We start from the raw sequence: 13,849 nt of genomic DNA, 5'->3' as shown, positions 1-13,849 counted from the left end.
TCCCGGGTCTCTACAGAAGCCCGGAAAATTCGATTCCAGCAGGTGGGTCAGGCAACGTTCCCCGGAAACCATCGTCCCGTCATCGAGCCGGATGGCCTCCAAGGCCGCGTCCTGACTTCTAGCCAAGATCCTGCCTAGTCTGGCGGCTTCGGGTATCCCCTCCACCGACTCGCAGAATCTTCTCCAGCTCTCCTTCTTTGCCCTTACCACAGAGTCTCTGTAGACCTTCTGAGCCCTTCGGTGAAGGTCCCAGTCAGCCTGGCGGCCCGTGTTCCTGGCTCTATTCCAGGCCCGACGTGCCGCACCCCTGAGATCCTGCAGCTTTGGGCTCCACCAGGAAACCTTTCTGTCATTCCTTACCGTCCTCTCCGGACAGTTGCTTTCAAAGCTGTTGATGAGCGCCCTTTGCAGGTGCTCGACACACAGCTCGATCTCTTGTGAGGTCCCGTGTCTCTTGGGGAACTCCCTGAGACCGACAGCCAGGTCCTCACGGAATGAATCCCAGTCCGTCTTCCTTGGGTCCCTTACAGTCCTCACCTTCGCCTTGGCCTTTGCCAGTCTGAAGGTGATCTGTCTGTGATCCGACAATGAGGGTTCATCGGAGACCCTCCAGCCGGTCACCTCCCATACCAACCGCCTAGAACAGACAGTTAGATCCAGCACCTCCCTTCTCACCGCAGTGACAAAGGTGGGCTCGTTACCTCTATTGAGAATTTCCAGGTCGGTAGACACCAGAAATTCCAATAGCTTCTCTCCTCTCCTGTTGGTGTCCGTGCTTCCCCACACCGTATGGTGCGCGTTCGCATCGCACCCCAAAATGAGGGAAAGCTGCTCCTTTTGGCAGTACTCCACCAGGCGAACCACCAGGTCCGATGGTAGTGGGTCGTCCTCCTCGTGTGGGAAGTAACCCGACGCCACCACCACCCTCCTTCTAGTCCTAGTCTCACTGATGGCCTCGATCACAACCGCCACCAGGTCTCTGGAACAGAAATTCGGCAGCAGTTGGGCCTCTAACCCCTTGACAGCCACACAGGCCCTGGGTCGTTCATCTTGCGGAGACTTGAATAGTCTTCCGCACCCCGCCAGACCCCTAATACCCCCCCGGACTAGCCAGGGTTCTTGTATTAGTGATATGGCTGTGTGCACCCTAGCTTGGCGCCTGGCCAAAGCAGCCGAGGCTCCCTTGCTGTGGTGCAAGTTAATCTGGGTGAAGCCCACCCCGGTCCCGTCTACTGTGAAGACGAGGCCTTTGGGTCGGGCCCTCCCTTGCCCTTATCCTTCCCATCCTGGGATGCCCCGGTCACCTTGAAGGTAACCCGGTCCATCCCGAGATGAGGCCTGAAATCCAGTGCCTTCAGCTTGAGGACACTGGACTCGGGAATGCCGAGAACGAGGTTTCTGCCCTCGCAGGTAGCCCCCACGTTCTCCGCATGCACACGCCAGCCCGAAGTACTGATCCCCGGGTTCTGCCGCTCCAGCAGCCCCAGGACAGCGGCCGCGCCCACAGGTGGACCCGGGACCCATACCACTGCCCTGCACTGCCTTTGCAGCATCTCCAGTCCCACCACCTTGAGCCTGGCGCCCTCCCACGGTACGATGCCGCTGATTCGACTTTCTAGCCAACTCAGCGACTCCGCATCCGCGCATCTGACGACCGCAGCCCCTGCCCGCAAAGAGGTGCTGTCGAATCTGGGCAGGGGACCCTCCTGGATCCCCTGGATCTCCTTAAAGACCGCACCCCTTAGTTGCGCCACCCGCTCAACGGTTAGCGCTTCCTCGGGGTACCCCTCCGCGACAATCACCCTCGTTAGGGGGTCCGCGGCATCTGCGTAAGCCTGGGTCCCTTGGACCTTCGGCTTCTTTGTCGCCCCTTCCACCGAAGGCGGGGTCTCGGCGGGGCCCCTCCGTCGCTTACCGGCGGTGGTGCCCCCCCGAACCCCCCCAACCGGTGTCCGGGGGTCGGTCAAGGTCGAGGTCCCCGGAGCGGCCGGCAGAGGCCCCTCCCGGGTTTGCGCCCGGGCCTGAGCCTCCACCTTTCGCTCCCGAGCCCTCTTCCTTTTCGCGGCTCCGGAGAGTTTCCTCTTACCGAGGTCCCCCTCCTTTTCCGCCTTAGCATCCGTAGCTTCGGTGCCTCCCGTGCCCCTTGGGGCCCGTTCGGCTCCCGAAACCACTCCTCTCTCCGCGGTCTCGGTGCTTCCCGTGCCCATAGGGGTCCGTTCGGCTCCCGATCCCGCTTCTGCTACCCTTCCGGAGTCCTCTGTCGAAGCCTCCATCGGGGTGTCTTCCGTGAGTTTCGTTTTCGATAATGTTAAATTTAAGCTCTCCATTTTGTTCCCACGAGCAGCTAGGGAAATAAACGGTCCACCCACGCAGAGCCCCGCATGCGTGGGTAAGGCTAAATACTCTGGGGTTTCGCCCGGTTCCCCAGAGGCATCGTTCAAGACACTGCTCCCCCAGTGCCACGCAGCCCTTGCCACGATGGCTTCCAGCTTGGCTTGGGGAGTTGGTCCGCGGTAACGGCTTTCCCCCCCCTGGGCAGGGTTTTACGCCCGCCGGGGCAGGTTATAACCGCTACTACCCGGGCGGTCCACCCGGGCACGCGGGGGTTTAGACCCGGGCCAGAGTTTCCCACCCGGGCGTCCTCCTATCCGCCGCCCGGAGACGCGCCCGATAGGCACTCAACCCACGGGTCTGTATATGTATATATTTCTGTAAATGGTACACGTGTACCTTTTCAATTATACGACAACCTTTTATATTTTATAACTAGCTGTGTACGTCAGAATAACCTTCCTTATATCTTTATTGCAATTTGAATTTTATTACGCATTATTTAATAAGAAAAATCATGATTTTACAATTTCGTAGCATGATCACATTAAGAAACTTTACTTATTTCGTGATAAGACCTGCTAGTCTACGATTTATGCAATTATTTTAATTGTGATTGCGATCTTCTACATGAAATTGAAAAATTCATGATCCCTTTTCTCATTATTAAGAAATCATACTCACTATAAAATAATATGACTTTAATGATTCTATTGAAACATTATAGAATGTTACAATAGAATACAATGTCATGATATACATTATAGTAAAAGTATTTCTATCCTTAATGACGAAACAGTAAAATGCAAATAGACAATAATAGATTAAAGGAAGTATTTAATATTTTTTATAGAATTAGTACACATAATAAAATTATTAAATTTTATATTCTAAATTGCCTGTACGGTCTACGTTCTTTTATTTTTTATTATTTATCTTCAATTTATTTGCTACTGTATATTTTAACTTATCTTTCATGTTTTTTTCTTACAACGCTCTCAATTATTTCTTTTATTTATGTTTAAAATGGTTAATTTGTTTCTAACTTTCTTGTTATAATTACGATCTTATTTTTATTTGCTTAATAAATTATTCATTTTTCTTTTGCTATTATTTGTTTTAATAGCACGATTGTTATATCTCGTGCAAGCATACAGTTTTACTTTAATTAAATATTTCAACGCTTGCAATCGATGATTGTAGCACATGTTGTTTTTATCTAACCATTCAGCATATTTCTCATTTGTTATAGTTACACATTTATTCGTTATCTTATCTAAAATTTGCTTTGATGCCCAATAATTGCCACGTACGATTAAAAGCTTCTAATTGTGTTTGAACTACTTTTATGAAATAATCTGTAGGTCGTATTAATTTTGTAACTATAGGAGCATCTTCGTCTGTGTTTGGATATTCTCGAAATTCAATATACATTTCATTTTTCGATGCATTATCCATTGGTGTTTTCATCATATAATTCCGGCAAATATCGCACTTGGATTTTGCAACGCTTCGTCGCGCTATGTATCCAGCAAAATATGTAATAGCATTTTCATCATATATATTAAGTGAATCAGCATGTTCTGCATCTCCTACATTATCGTATTCTTCAAGCATTTCTATGTCTTTTGTGAATAATTTGTCTTCAAAATTAGCGTCATATTGTATAACAGTTTGATTTGTATTCAATGATTTTTCCACTGTTTTAATGAGATGACTTGGTGTATTAATAAGAGACTTGGCTTCTAGACATTGAACATTGCCTTTATCAGTTGTTGGAATATATCCCGTAGAAATTATATGTCTCATAGTGAGTCAGACCATTCTTGCTGTAGGATTGAGATTAAATTCACCGCGACCTCTTAATTTAGAGAACAAATGTTCTACCAAATCTTGGTTACATAATCCTGTAGCAAGTTCAAAATTTTCATATCGACCTGCGATTTGCTTAAATACTCCAAGAATTGCTTGTATAGTTAAACTAAAACCTTTTAAACAAGGAATTTGTGATATTCTGTCTGGCGATAGTGACCATTCCGAGCATGATTTGACAAAATCTGTCAATAAAATTATAATATGTCATCATTTTTTAAAGACATTGGTCGTTTTCCGCCATGTGTAATGTTTAGGCTGTAAGAATTACAAGCGTCTATTACTGTGTTTAAATATTCTGAAAAATCAGCTGTCGCAGCCCATGTATTCGATTGTAAGAGCTTTCCATAACCAACAGTTTTTATTGCAGCTGCAAATGTGTGACTAAATAATTGGAAAGCTCTTTTCACATTCATTGTCTCAAAAGAATTGGGTCGAATATGTGCTTCCGTAATGTGAGACAATAAGTTAGACTCTCCTTTTGTGGCATTATCTACAGACCATGTTGACTCAAAATCATTAAATGAGGCAATTATTTTTCCATCTCTATATAGATATTTGTGTTTTCTTAATAAACTTGCCAATCTTTTCACTAAATGTGGAAAATCAAACATTGCGTAATATTTCTTTCCATTATAAATAAAAGACGGATTATCTGAATGAATGCCAAGTTTTGTATAAGCACTCTGATTATTTGAACCTTGATCACATGTAACAAGTTGTACATCAACACCAGTTTCAATTAATCTGTTTAAACAGTTTTTTAATAAAAATATTATTTCGTCAGCTTTCATACCTGTTCCACAAAGAAAATATGTTAATGGCTGACGCCACGGATAACGTGCGTTTAAGCTATCTAAGCAAAATACGAAAACGTGTTTTGCAATTTCATTTTTCTTTCCTAAAGGCCCTAAATCAACGAGTCCTTCTATTCAATTTTAGTGAATATTCTTCATAAGATTTAATTGTCATTTCATCCCACTTCAAAGCACATACTCTTTCTTCTGCAGGTATCTTAGACATTTTCTCCTGTAGTTTACGAAATATAAAGTCACAAAATCCTGACATCATATTATATTCTTCGAGCCATCTTCGTATTGTTCGCACTCCAGGAACATTGCAACCTGCCTTTCGTAAACTACGGAGTGCAGAAGCTGAATAATAATAAAGTTGTTTTGATAAATTTTTTTCTTCTTCGGTGTAAGGCGCATTTGGCGTATGCAATTGTAAATTTATCATTGCTTTTGAAACGGGATGTAATGTTTGGTCCTCTATCAATTCTTGTAAAATTTTTTTCTTGTTTTTCTTATTTGTGCGTTTAACGGGTATTTGTCGAGTGTATCTTTTTAAACGTAATTGTAATATTTTTATTTTTTGACGTAGACGCATATTTTTTTTTAAAACTTGATTAATTGTTACTTGTGATGTACTTTTTTTATTTTTTAACTGTTTTTGATTGTTTATCTGTTCTTTGCTTTCAGTTTTTTTATCGTTTTGTGTTAGTTTTTTTTTAGCTGGCGGTTCTACATGAATCCATTCCATTTTATCTTCTTCTTGTGCAACCATATTAAAGTCTAATTGCGGTAACTGATAGGTTCGCAATAGTGGTGACTTAAATGATTGCTCCGTGACATTTTCCTTTTTTTTAGTATTTGTTGATGTGGTTAGCCTCGTAGTATTTATATATATATTTTTTAATTCTGTTTTATTTATCATTGTATTTTCTACTTCGGTTATTTCTACCGCCACAGGCATATTATTTATGTCTGTGTCTGTATTATTGTTATTAGATGAGGTTATATTTCTATAAGGAAGAGGTACTGAACCACGTTTCAATCTTTTCTTACCTTTATCGGTGAAAGAATTTTCATCAAAGTGAGCAGCACACAGACCGGCAGAACGTATTAAAGTAGCAGACCACTTTTCCAAGTGAGGATTTCCTAAAACAGAATCAACGTGAAGAATTACTTATTAATCTTTTAAAGAATTTCTTAAAGAAATAATCTTATTAAAAAAACAGATAAAAAGCATAAATTTATTACAAAAAATTTAATAGTATTTTGTACTATTGCATAAGTAAATTTTGCATAATGACAACTGTAAAAATTTATTATTTCAATTATATTAAATTAAATTAATTCTACTTAAATTTAATCAACTATAATTTTATATGTATATTTAAATTAAATAAATTTTAATTAAATTTAACTAAAAATTTATACATATAATAAAATTTTTGCATATATAATTTTTTAATTTATAAAGACAGAATATAATAAATGTTTTAAAATAAACTTTTTTTTTTAAATTAATTTTTTACCTAATTTTTTATCTAAAAGTACAAAGGTAAGATAATAAAAAGTGAACGCTTTACGAAATGTTATTTTTTAATAAAATTTTTATGACTAAAAATGCAATACCCATAATACAAAAATTCTCAACTTAAAAAAAGTATTATTATTATTTTAAAATGCAGTTATATAAACATATGTGTTTAAAAATTTCTAAATAATCTTGCTGATATTAAAAATATTAATAAAATTATTCAATTAAGTCCATATTATCATCAACTACTTCTCTTTAAATCTTCTTTAATCCCCTTTTAAAACAAATTGTTTAAAAAAGTTATATCTTTTAGAGTTGCAGAACTCTAGATATAAAAATTATTTGAAACATGATATTGTGACACACAATACGCAAACAGTCAAACTTTAAAAATAAATATAACAGAACTACTATTCTGTAACCACTTACCAACAACTATCGATGTCGTTGAGTGTCTTTGCGCACGTATTTTGATATATAGTCCAGTAGAATTAGTATTTTTCCCCCCAAAAATTGATAACTCAGATTTGACTGTACGTAAAGTACAATTAATATGTGTGGATTAAGATAGGTACAAATGGTCATTTTTTATAGTTTTTTTTTCTTTACAACCAAACTAATCGACCGATCTTAATGAACCAAACTTATTATTGTAGGTCTACTTAATATCTACAACTTTTATTTGAAACTTTTTTCGATTTCGTTTTTAGTTTACGAGGCGCAAGCAAAAAACTGCTTTTTCCTCACTTCAACCTGTAATTTTGCAATAACCTCCAGCTTTTTGCGAGTTGCAAACGTACCTATCTTAATCTACACATATTAATTGTGCTTTACGCACAATGAAACCTGAGTTATCAATTTTTTTACAAAACGGCTCTTTTTGAAGCTAATTCTACTGGATTAATATGAAAAAATATGCGCAACGACCCTTGACGACATCGATAGTTGTCGGTAAGTGGTTACGGAATAGCAGCCCTGATTTTAAAAAACTTACCACTATTGCGTATCCATATGTTATATTTTGCATCCGTACTTAATGGAAATCGAAATAAATGTGCTCCTGTGAAATAACGACCATTGTGACAATTTTTATACGCACATTTATCGTAGACACTTTTGTTAGCAATTTAATGCGAGCGGTAGCAGCGAGCGGGGCAATGACCGCCCTTGTCTTTGTTTGTTTGACGAAGGCTCTTCTCCGAGCGAGAGTGTGTTATCGGTTCGAGAGACAAAATTCGTATGATCTCTCGGATGCCCCCACCAACATCCGAAGAAACTTAGATCATCGGTGATAGGTCTGATCTGGGGAACGGGAGCGTTTCGCGGAGGAGAAAAAGAGCACCGGTTATCAGCGCGGGCACCTTTCGTTCTGAGCCCTCCACCTGAGAAGAGCCTCTCAGGAAAACCATAATTAATAAAGACTTTTTATTTTATAACTGACATTCGGTTCTTTCTCCTTGCAACACTTTCTAAAGGACATGTATTCATGTTTAATTTTATTATTTAATATTTTTATAGTTATATTATTTATTTATATTGTATTTTTTAGATTAGATTTTTAATTTTATTATATAATGTTAAAAATTTTTATTTGTTATTTATTTGTCGTTTATTCCCACAAATTTTTCACAAAAATAATAAAAGAAATACACTAATTACACACACACACAAACACACACACACAAACACACACACAAACACACACACAAACACACACACACACACACACACACACACACGTGTATATATGTATATATATATATATATATATATATATATATATATATATATATATATATATATTCGAGTGTCCGCAAGTTGTGTACTCGCGTATAGTCTTAATAAACTAGCCGATTATCATTTGTGTTGTATAACAAATTGATCTCAAACTAATTCAATCGAGATAGTCTTCGATAAGAATTAGAAATTAATAATTGCAAAAGCATTAGATTAATATTTCGGCTAGATTATAATTACAAATACAGTACATCGATCACAGCACATCGATCACAGCAAATCGTAAAAATTACTTTAGTACTTCTCGCGTGGAGAGACAGTCAGCAACTGTTTATTGTTGAGACTTGTCTCTGTGTGCATGACGTTGAGCATTTGTTTACAATGCTTTGCGACTCGCGTTCGTTGCGGGCCGGACCGGCGCCGGGCCGGCCGGGCGCGCGGCGGACCGCAGTGTTACAGCGGCAGTCGCAAGGGAAACATCGTAAGTATTTCGACCTTTTTCAACTTTGACAATACATCATTTTTATAAGTTGGTTGTTTTTAATTCTTTCAAATTTATAATCTTATTTTGTACTTTCTTATTAAAAAAGATGGCAACGACGAAGACGTCGATGGAGGTAGCAGCGACGGCGCCGACGGCAAAAACAAAGACGACGTCGACGGCGATGCCAGCGACGGCGTCGACATCGACAATGCCGACGGCGAAGCCAGCGACGATGCCGACGGCGAAGCCAGCGACGACGTTGACGGCGGTGGCAGCGACGACATCGACGACGTTGACGGCGTTGGCAGCGACGGCGCCGACGGCGAAGACATCGACAACATCGCCGGTGGTGGTAGCGACGACGCCACCGGCGGTGGCAGCGACGGCGTCGACATCGACGACGCCGACGGCGGTGATAGTGACGGCGCCGACGGCGATGGCAGCGACGGCGGAGACATCGACGATGGTAGGGACGGCTGCGTCCGGCTTATTCACGTTAAATGTAAGTGTTTAACTTTTTATTAATTAAATAATTAACAAATATGAAGTTTTTAATTTGTTTTTATATAAGTATGGTTTTATAAAAAAAATTCATATAATTATAAAATACGATTTTTAAATATATGTATATTAACATTATTATTTAAAAATATATTTGAAGGTAATTATCAATTAATTACGATTAGTGTTTTATAGATTTTCATAGCTTTTATATATTCTCTCCATACTTTTACAGATTTTATAAATTTTAATATTAACTAGTCCTAAATTATTTAAATATATCAAAATTTAATAGAAAATTATAAAAATTACGTTAAATATATTTGCGAATAACTACAAGCATTTTATTAACAGCATGTTTTATAATAAATATTTTATTATAAATATTTCAGACCGAACAACTGGGAAAAATAATAAAGGAAATTATTTTTGGTACTGGACGAGGACGAGGTGGAAGAGGACGTGGTGGAAGAGGACGAGGTGGAAGAGGACAAGGTGGAAGAGGACAAACTATAAATTATAACTTTTATAGTGCATAAAATTTATTAATAAATATAAATATTTTTTATTCTAAATATCACAAATAACTTAATCATTTAATCCTTGTGCACAGTAGAAAATATAGATGTTAGGAATAATGTAGGTAAAAGGGGGGGGGGGGTTTAGTGGGTGCAAGCCCCACACTACCCCACTGGACGGCCGGTGGATGTGCGGTAGGCATTTTCCCCTCCCTCGTAAAAAAAAAGGCTGCATCTTTATTTTGTGGCAAGAATAAGGTCATCACAGTAAATTTGATTCGATCCTCGAGCATTCTTCCGCATGTGTTATTGTTTTTCATCTCATTTTTATTACGAGATAAATATTTTTTTAATTACATCATAATTAAAAGATGTGACAGTGTCTTGCGTTTAATTCAGAAAGACACGCGAGATTCTTTTTAAACGAGTTAAGTTTTTTTTTTAAACATATATAATACAAATATATAATTTAATAAATATATAATCGTATATATATATATATATATATATATATATATAATAAAGTGTAAGATATAATTTTAAAAATGATAAAAATTTCTAATCGTCGGTCTTTAAATACTTTATGTGAGCGAACTGAAAGGGCGAGCGAATGATAACGCGACAATTATATGAGAACGAGCGAGAAAGTAATGAGAGCGAGCGAGACGATTGCAAGACCCAGGAGAGCGAGCGAAACAGTAATAGAAACGAGCGAGATGAGAATAATAAGCATGGAAAGAAGGATCGAGGCTTGAGCGGCCCGAGCTCGAGCCTTTTTCCCTCTCTTTGTTTGTTATTCTCATCTCGCTCCTTCCTATTACTGTCTCGCTCGCTCTCCAGGCTCTCTTGTTGTCATCTCCTTTGCTCTCATTACCTTCTCACTCACTCTCATATAGCTATCGCTTCCTGCACATTAGCACGGAACGCAACCGAAAAATTGTGGACGTAGCACGGAACACGACCGAAAAATTGTGGGCATTGCCTCGAGAATATGGGCATTGGCTAAGTAGATCATACACACTTTGTCAGGGGGCGTCTTGTAGCAGAGGATCACCGGGATCACCCAAAAGCGGGCCGTGACACCTCTCATCCTTCTCTCTGGCCTAGTAACGCGGTGCCGATTTTCTTTTTTTTTGCGATGACGATTGTGTGCGGGCGAGCGAGCGGGCAGATCGTCCGTGCGAGCCGAACAGGCAAGACGTGCGGGTCAGTTGCGCTAATCTCCTGTATTTCCACATCTTACTCAAATATATTATTTCATCTATACTAAAGAATTTTTACATATATATATATATATATATATATATATATATATATATATATGTATGTCCAGTGGTAGTTTCCGCGACTTTTTTCATTTTGTATTGGCAGATTCCAGGACATTTGGCATTTTCCAGGACTGTCCTGGAAAAAAATTGTGTCTTACGGCAGTTTCCAGGACGTCCTGGAATCTGTCTTACAAATAGAAGGGCAGGTTCCGGGGCTGTACATCTGGATGTATATACATTTGGATGTATATACATCTGAATGTATATACATCCAAATGTATTGGCAGATTTCAGGACAAATGTGTAAACCACAATTATTATAAAGTCAATACGTATAATGGTTAAATTACCAAAAAAATTAGTAGAAAAGTTTGTTATTGTCATAACTATAAATTAATAATTTATATTTTAAAATCATTTTGTGTTTAAATAAGTTCATTAAGTCATGTAGTGAAACAAGTCGCGATATCGAAAAAGTATTAACGCATTTCCTGGCAGCGTTCCTAGTAATTATTTTTGCAACAAAAAGTTAGTTGCAAAAAATTTTTTTAAACAATTTTTTGTAAACAAATTAATAAATAATCATCCTAGACTAAATTAAACATGACAATTCATTCTGCGCGAGAAACTACGAAAAAACCATATATAATATGTTTATGTAAATTCCCTATTTATTATAAAAAATTTATAAACAATTTCTATGTGCATAAATGGGGGTATTTACATGGACATATTATACATATTTTCGTAGTAGTTTTTCGCATAGAATCAATTGGCATTATTTTAATCTAGGAGGATTATTTATTTAATAATTTCCTAATTATTTATAACAAACTGTTTAGAATTTTTTGCTACTAAACTTTTGTTGCAAAAATCTTTGCTAGAAACAACGTTAATTTTTCGATATCGCAACTCGTTTCGCCATGGGATTTAATGGGTTAGTGAACTATTTATTAACTTTAAAGAAGTAGAACAATATAAATATTGTATATGAAAAATATTATCTGCAAAACTTATATAATTTGAAAATAAATTTATCTATAACATATTTTAATATTTCTGCAAATGCCATGAGAAATTGACATTAATAATTGCCGTATTTAAAATAAATAAAATTGTTACTATATGTAAAAATAAGCCAAAACTTCTTCTACATTTGTCAATACGGAATAGTCAATTTTTACAATCTTACCTTTACCAATACAAAAAAGTTTATCATTAATTTTGTATACGATTATTTTTCTAAATTCAAGAGGTTACGTCCTGGAACATGCCATACATAAGGAAATTATATAAATTGTATGGCATGTTTCAGGACACGGGCGGATTAAAAAAAAAAATATATATACTTCTATTTGCAATAAAAATTCTTATTTTTCATGAACAATATGTTTAAAGAGACCTTTACAACTTAACCTTTATAAAATTTAATCTCTATAAATTAACAATTAAGCAATGTTAAGAAATATAGAACAACTGAGAAATAGTTTCAACTATTTAATATCTCAATGCAGGTAGCAATATTTCAGTTAGCACTATATTAAAAGCTTCATTATAGTCAAATGTAATGAATTTTCTACAATTCAACGCATATTGAGAAATTTTTTGCAATATAACGCTATGAATTTAATTATTGCTACCCACATCATAATGTTATTCAGCGTACTCGTAAGCAAGGCATATTATTAACTTTACATTTATTAACTTATAATTTTGTTATTAATTCAGTTACTGATAGAGTTTTTTAAATGTATTGTTTATTAGAAAATGCGAATAATTATTGCATATTGTAACATATTACTTTTTTTTATCTACACATGTCCTGGAACATGCCGTACAATTTATATGCATTTCCTTATGTATGGCATATTCCAGGATATAACCTCTTAAATTTAGAAAAATAATCGTATACAAAACTGATTATAAATTTTTTCATATAGATAAACTTAAAATAGTAAAAATTGGCTACTTATTATTGACTTATCTTAACTGTACCAATACAAAAAAGTTTAATTTTAATCAGTTTTGTAGACGAATATTTTCTTAAATTGAAGAGGTTATGTCCTATGTCCTGGAACATGCCATACATAAGGAAATTATATAAATTGCATGGCATGTTCCAGGACGCGGGCGGATTAAAAAAAAAAAAAAAAACAATATATACTTCTATTTGCAATAAAAATTCTTATTTTTCATGAATAATATGTTTAAAGAGACCATTATACCTTAATCTCTATAAATTAACAATTAAGCAATGTGAGGAAATATAGAACAACTGAGAAATAGTTTCAACTAATTAATATCTCAATGCAGGTAGCAATATTTCAGTTAGCACTATATTAGAAGCTTCATTATAGTCAAATGTAATGAATTTTCTACAATTCAACGCATATTGAGAAATTTTTTGCAATATAACGCTATGAATTTAATTATTGCTATCCACATCATGATGTTATCCAGCGCACTCGTAAGCAACGCATATTATCAACTTTACATTTATTAACTTATAATTTTGTTATTAATTTAATTATAGATAGTTATTTAAATGTATGGTTTATAAGAAATGCGAAGTTATTGCAAATTGTAACATATTACTTTTTTTTAATCTACACATGTCCTGGAACATGTCATACAATTTATATGCATTTCCTTATGTACGGTAGGTTCCAGGACACGTGTAGATTAAAAAAAAAGTAATATGTTTCTATCTGCAATAAATATTCTCGTATCTTTCCTAAACAATACATTAAAAAGACTCTATATTAAAACTAATAATAAAAACATAAGATAATAAATGTAAAACAGTTGATAAT

The 13,849-nt window shown here is 36.8% G+C and overlaps 1 protein-coding gene across 1 annotated transcript; it reads left to right on the top strand.

The window, feature by feature from the left end:
* Positions 1 to 8,646: 8,646 nt before the first annotated feature.
* On the top strand, positions 8,647 to 11,234 carry LOC118646742 (circumsporozoite protein-like). Its single transcript, XM_036290325.1, has 3 exons — positions 8,647 to 8,746; positions 8,856 to 9,251; positions 11,140 to 11,234. Exons 1-3 carry the CDS (start codon positions 8,647 to 8,649, stop codon positions 11,232 to 11,234), a joined length of 591 nt encoding a protein of 196 aa, XP_036146218.1.
* The last annotated feature ends 2,615 nt before the right edge of the window (positions 11,235 to 13,849 follow it).

The sequence above is a fragment of the Monomorium pharaonis genome, chromosome 1 (genome assembly GCF_013373865.1).
Source record: "Monomorium pharaonis isolate MP-MQ-018 chromosome 1, ASM1337386v2, whole genome shotgun sequence".
Lineage (NCBI taxonomy): Eukaryota > Metazoa > Arthropoda > Insecta > Hymenoptera > Formicidae > Monomorium > Monomorium pharaonis.
The sequence above is the reverse complement of the archived record's forward strand: the minus strand, read 5'-3'. Positions and strand labels throughout refer to the sequence as shown.

Excerpts from the sequence above, each read along its gene's own strand:
- LOC118646742 (XM_036290325.1), top strand. The coding sequence starts at position 8,647 with ATGCTTTGCGACTCGCGTTCGTTGCGGGCCGGACCGGCGCCGGGCCGG. Across the intron at positions 8,747-8,855 it reads GCAGTCGCAAGGGAAACATC|ATGGCAACGACGAAGACGTC; the intron begins GTAAGTATTTCG and ends TTATTAAAAAAG. Across the intron at positions 9,252-11,139 it reads CCGGCTTATTCACGTTAAAT|ATTCCAGGACATTTGGCATT; the intron begins GTAAGTGTTTAA and ends TTGTATTGGCAG.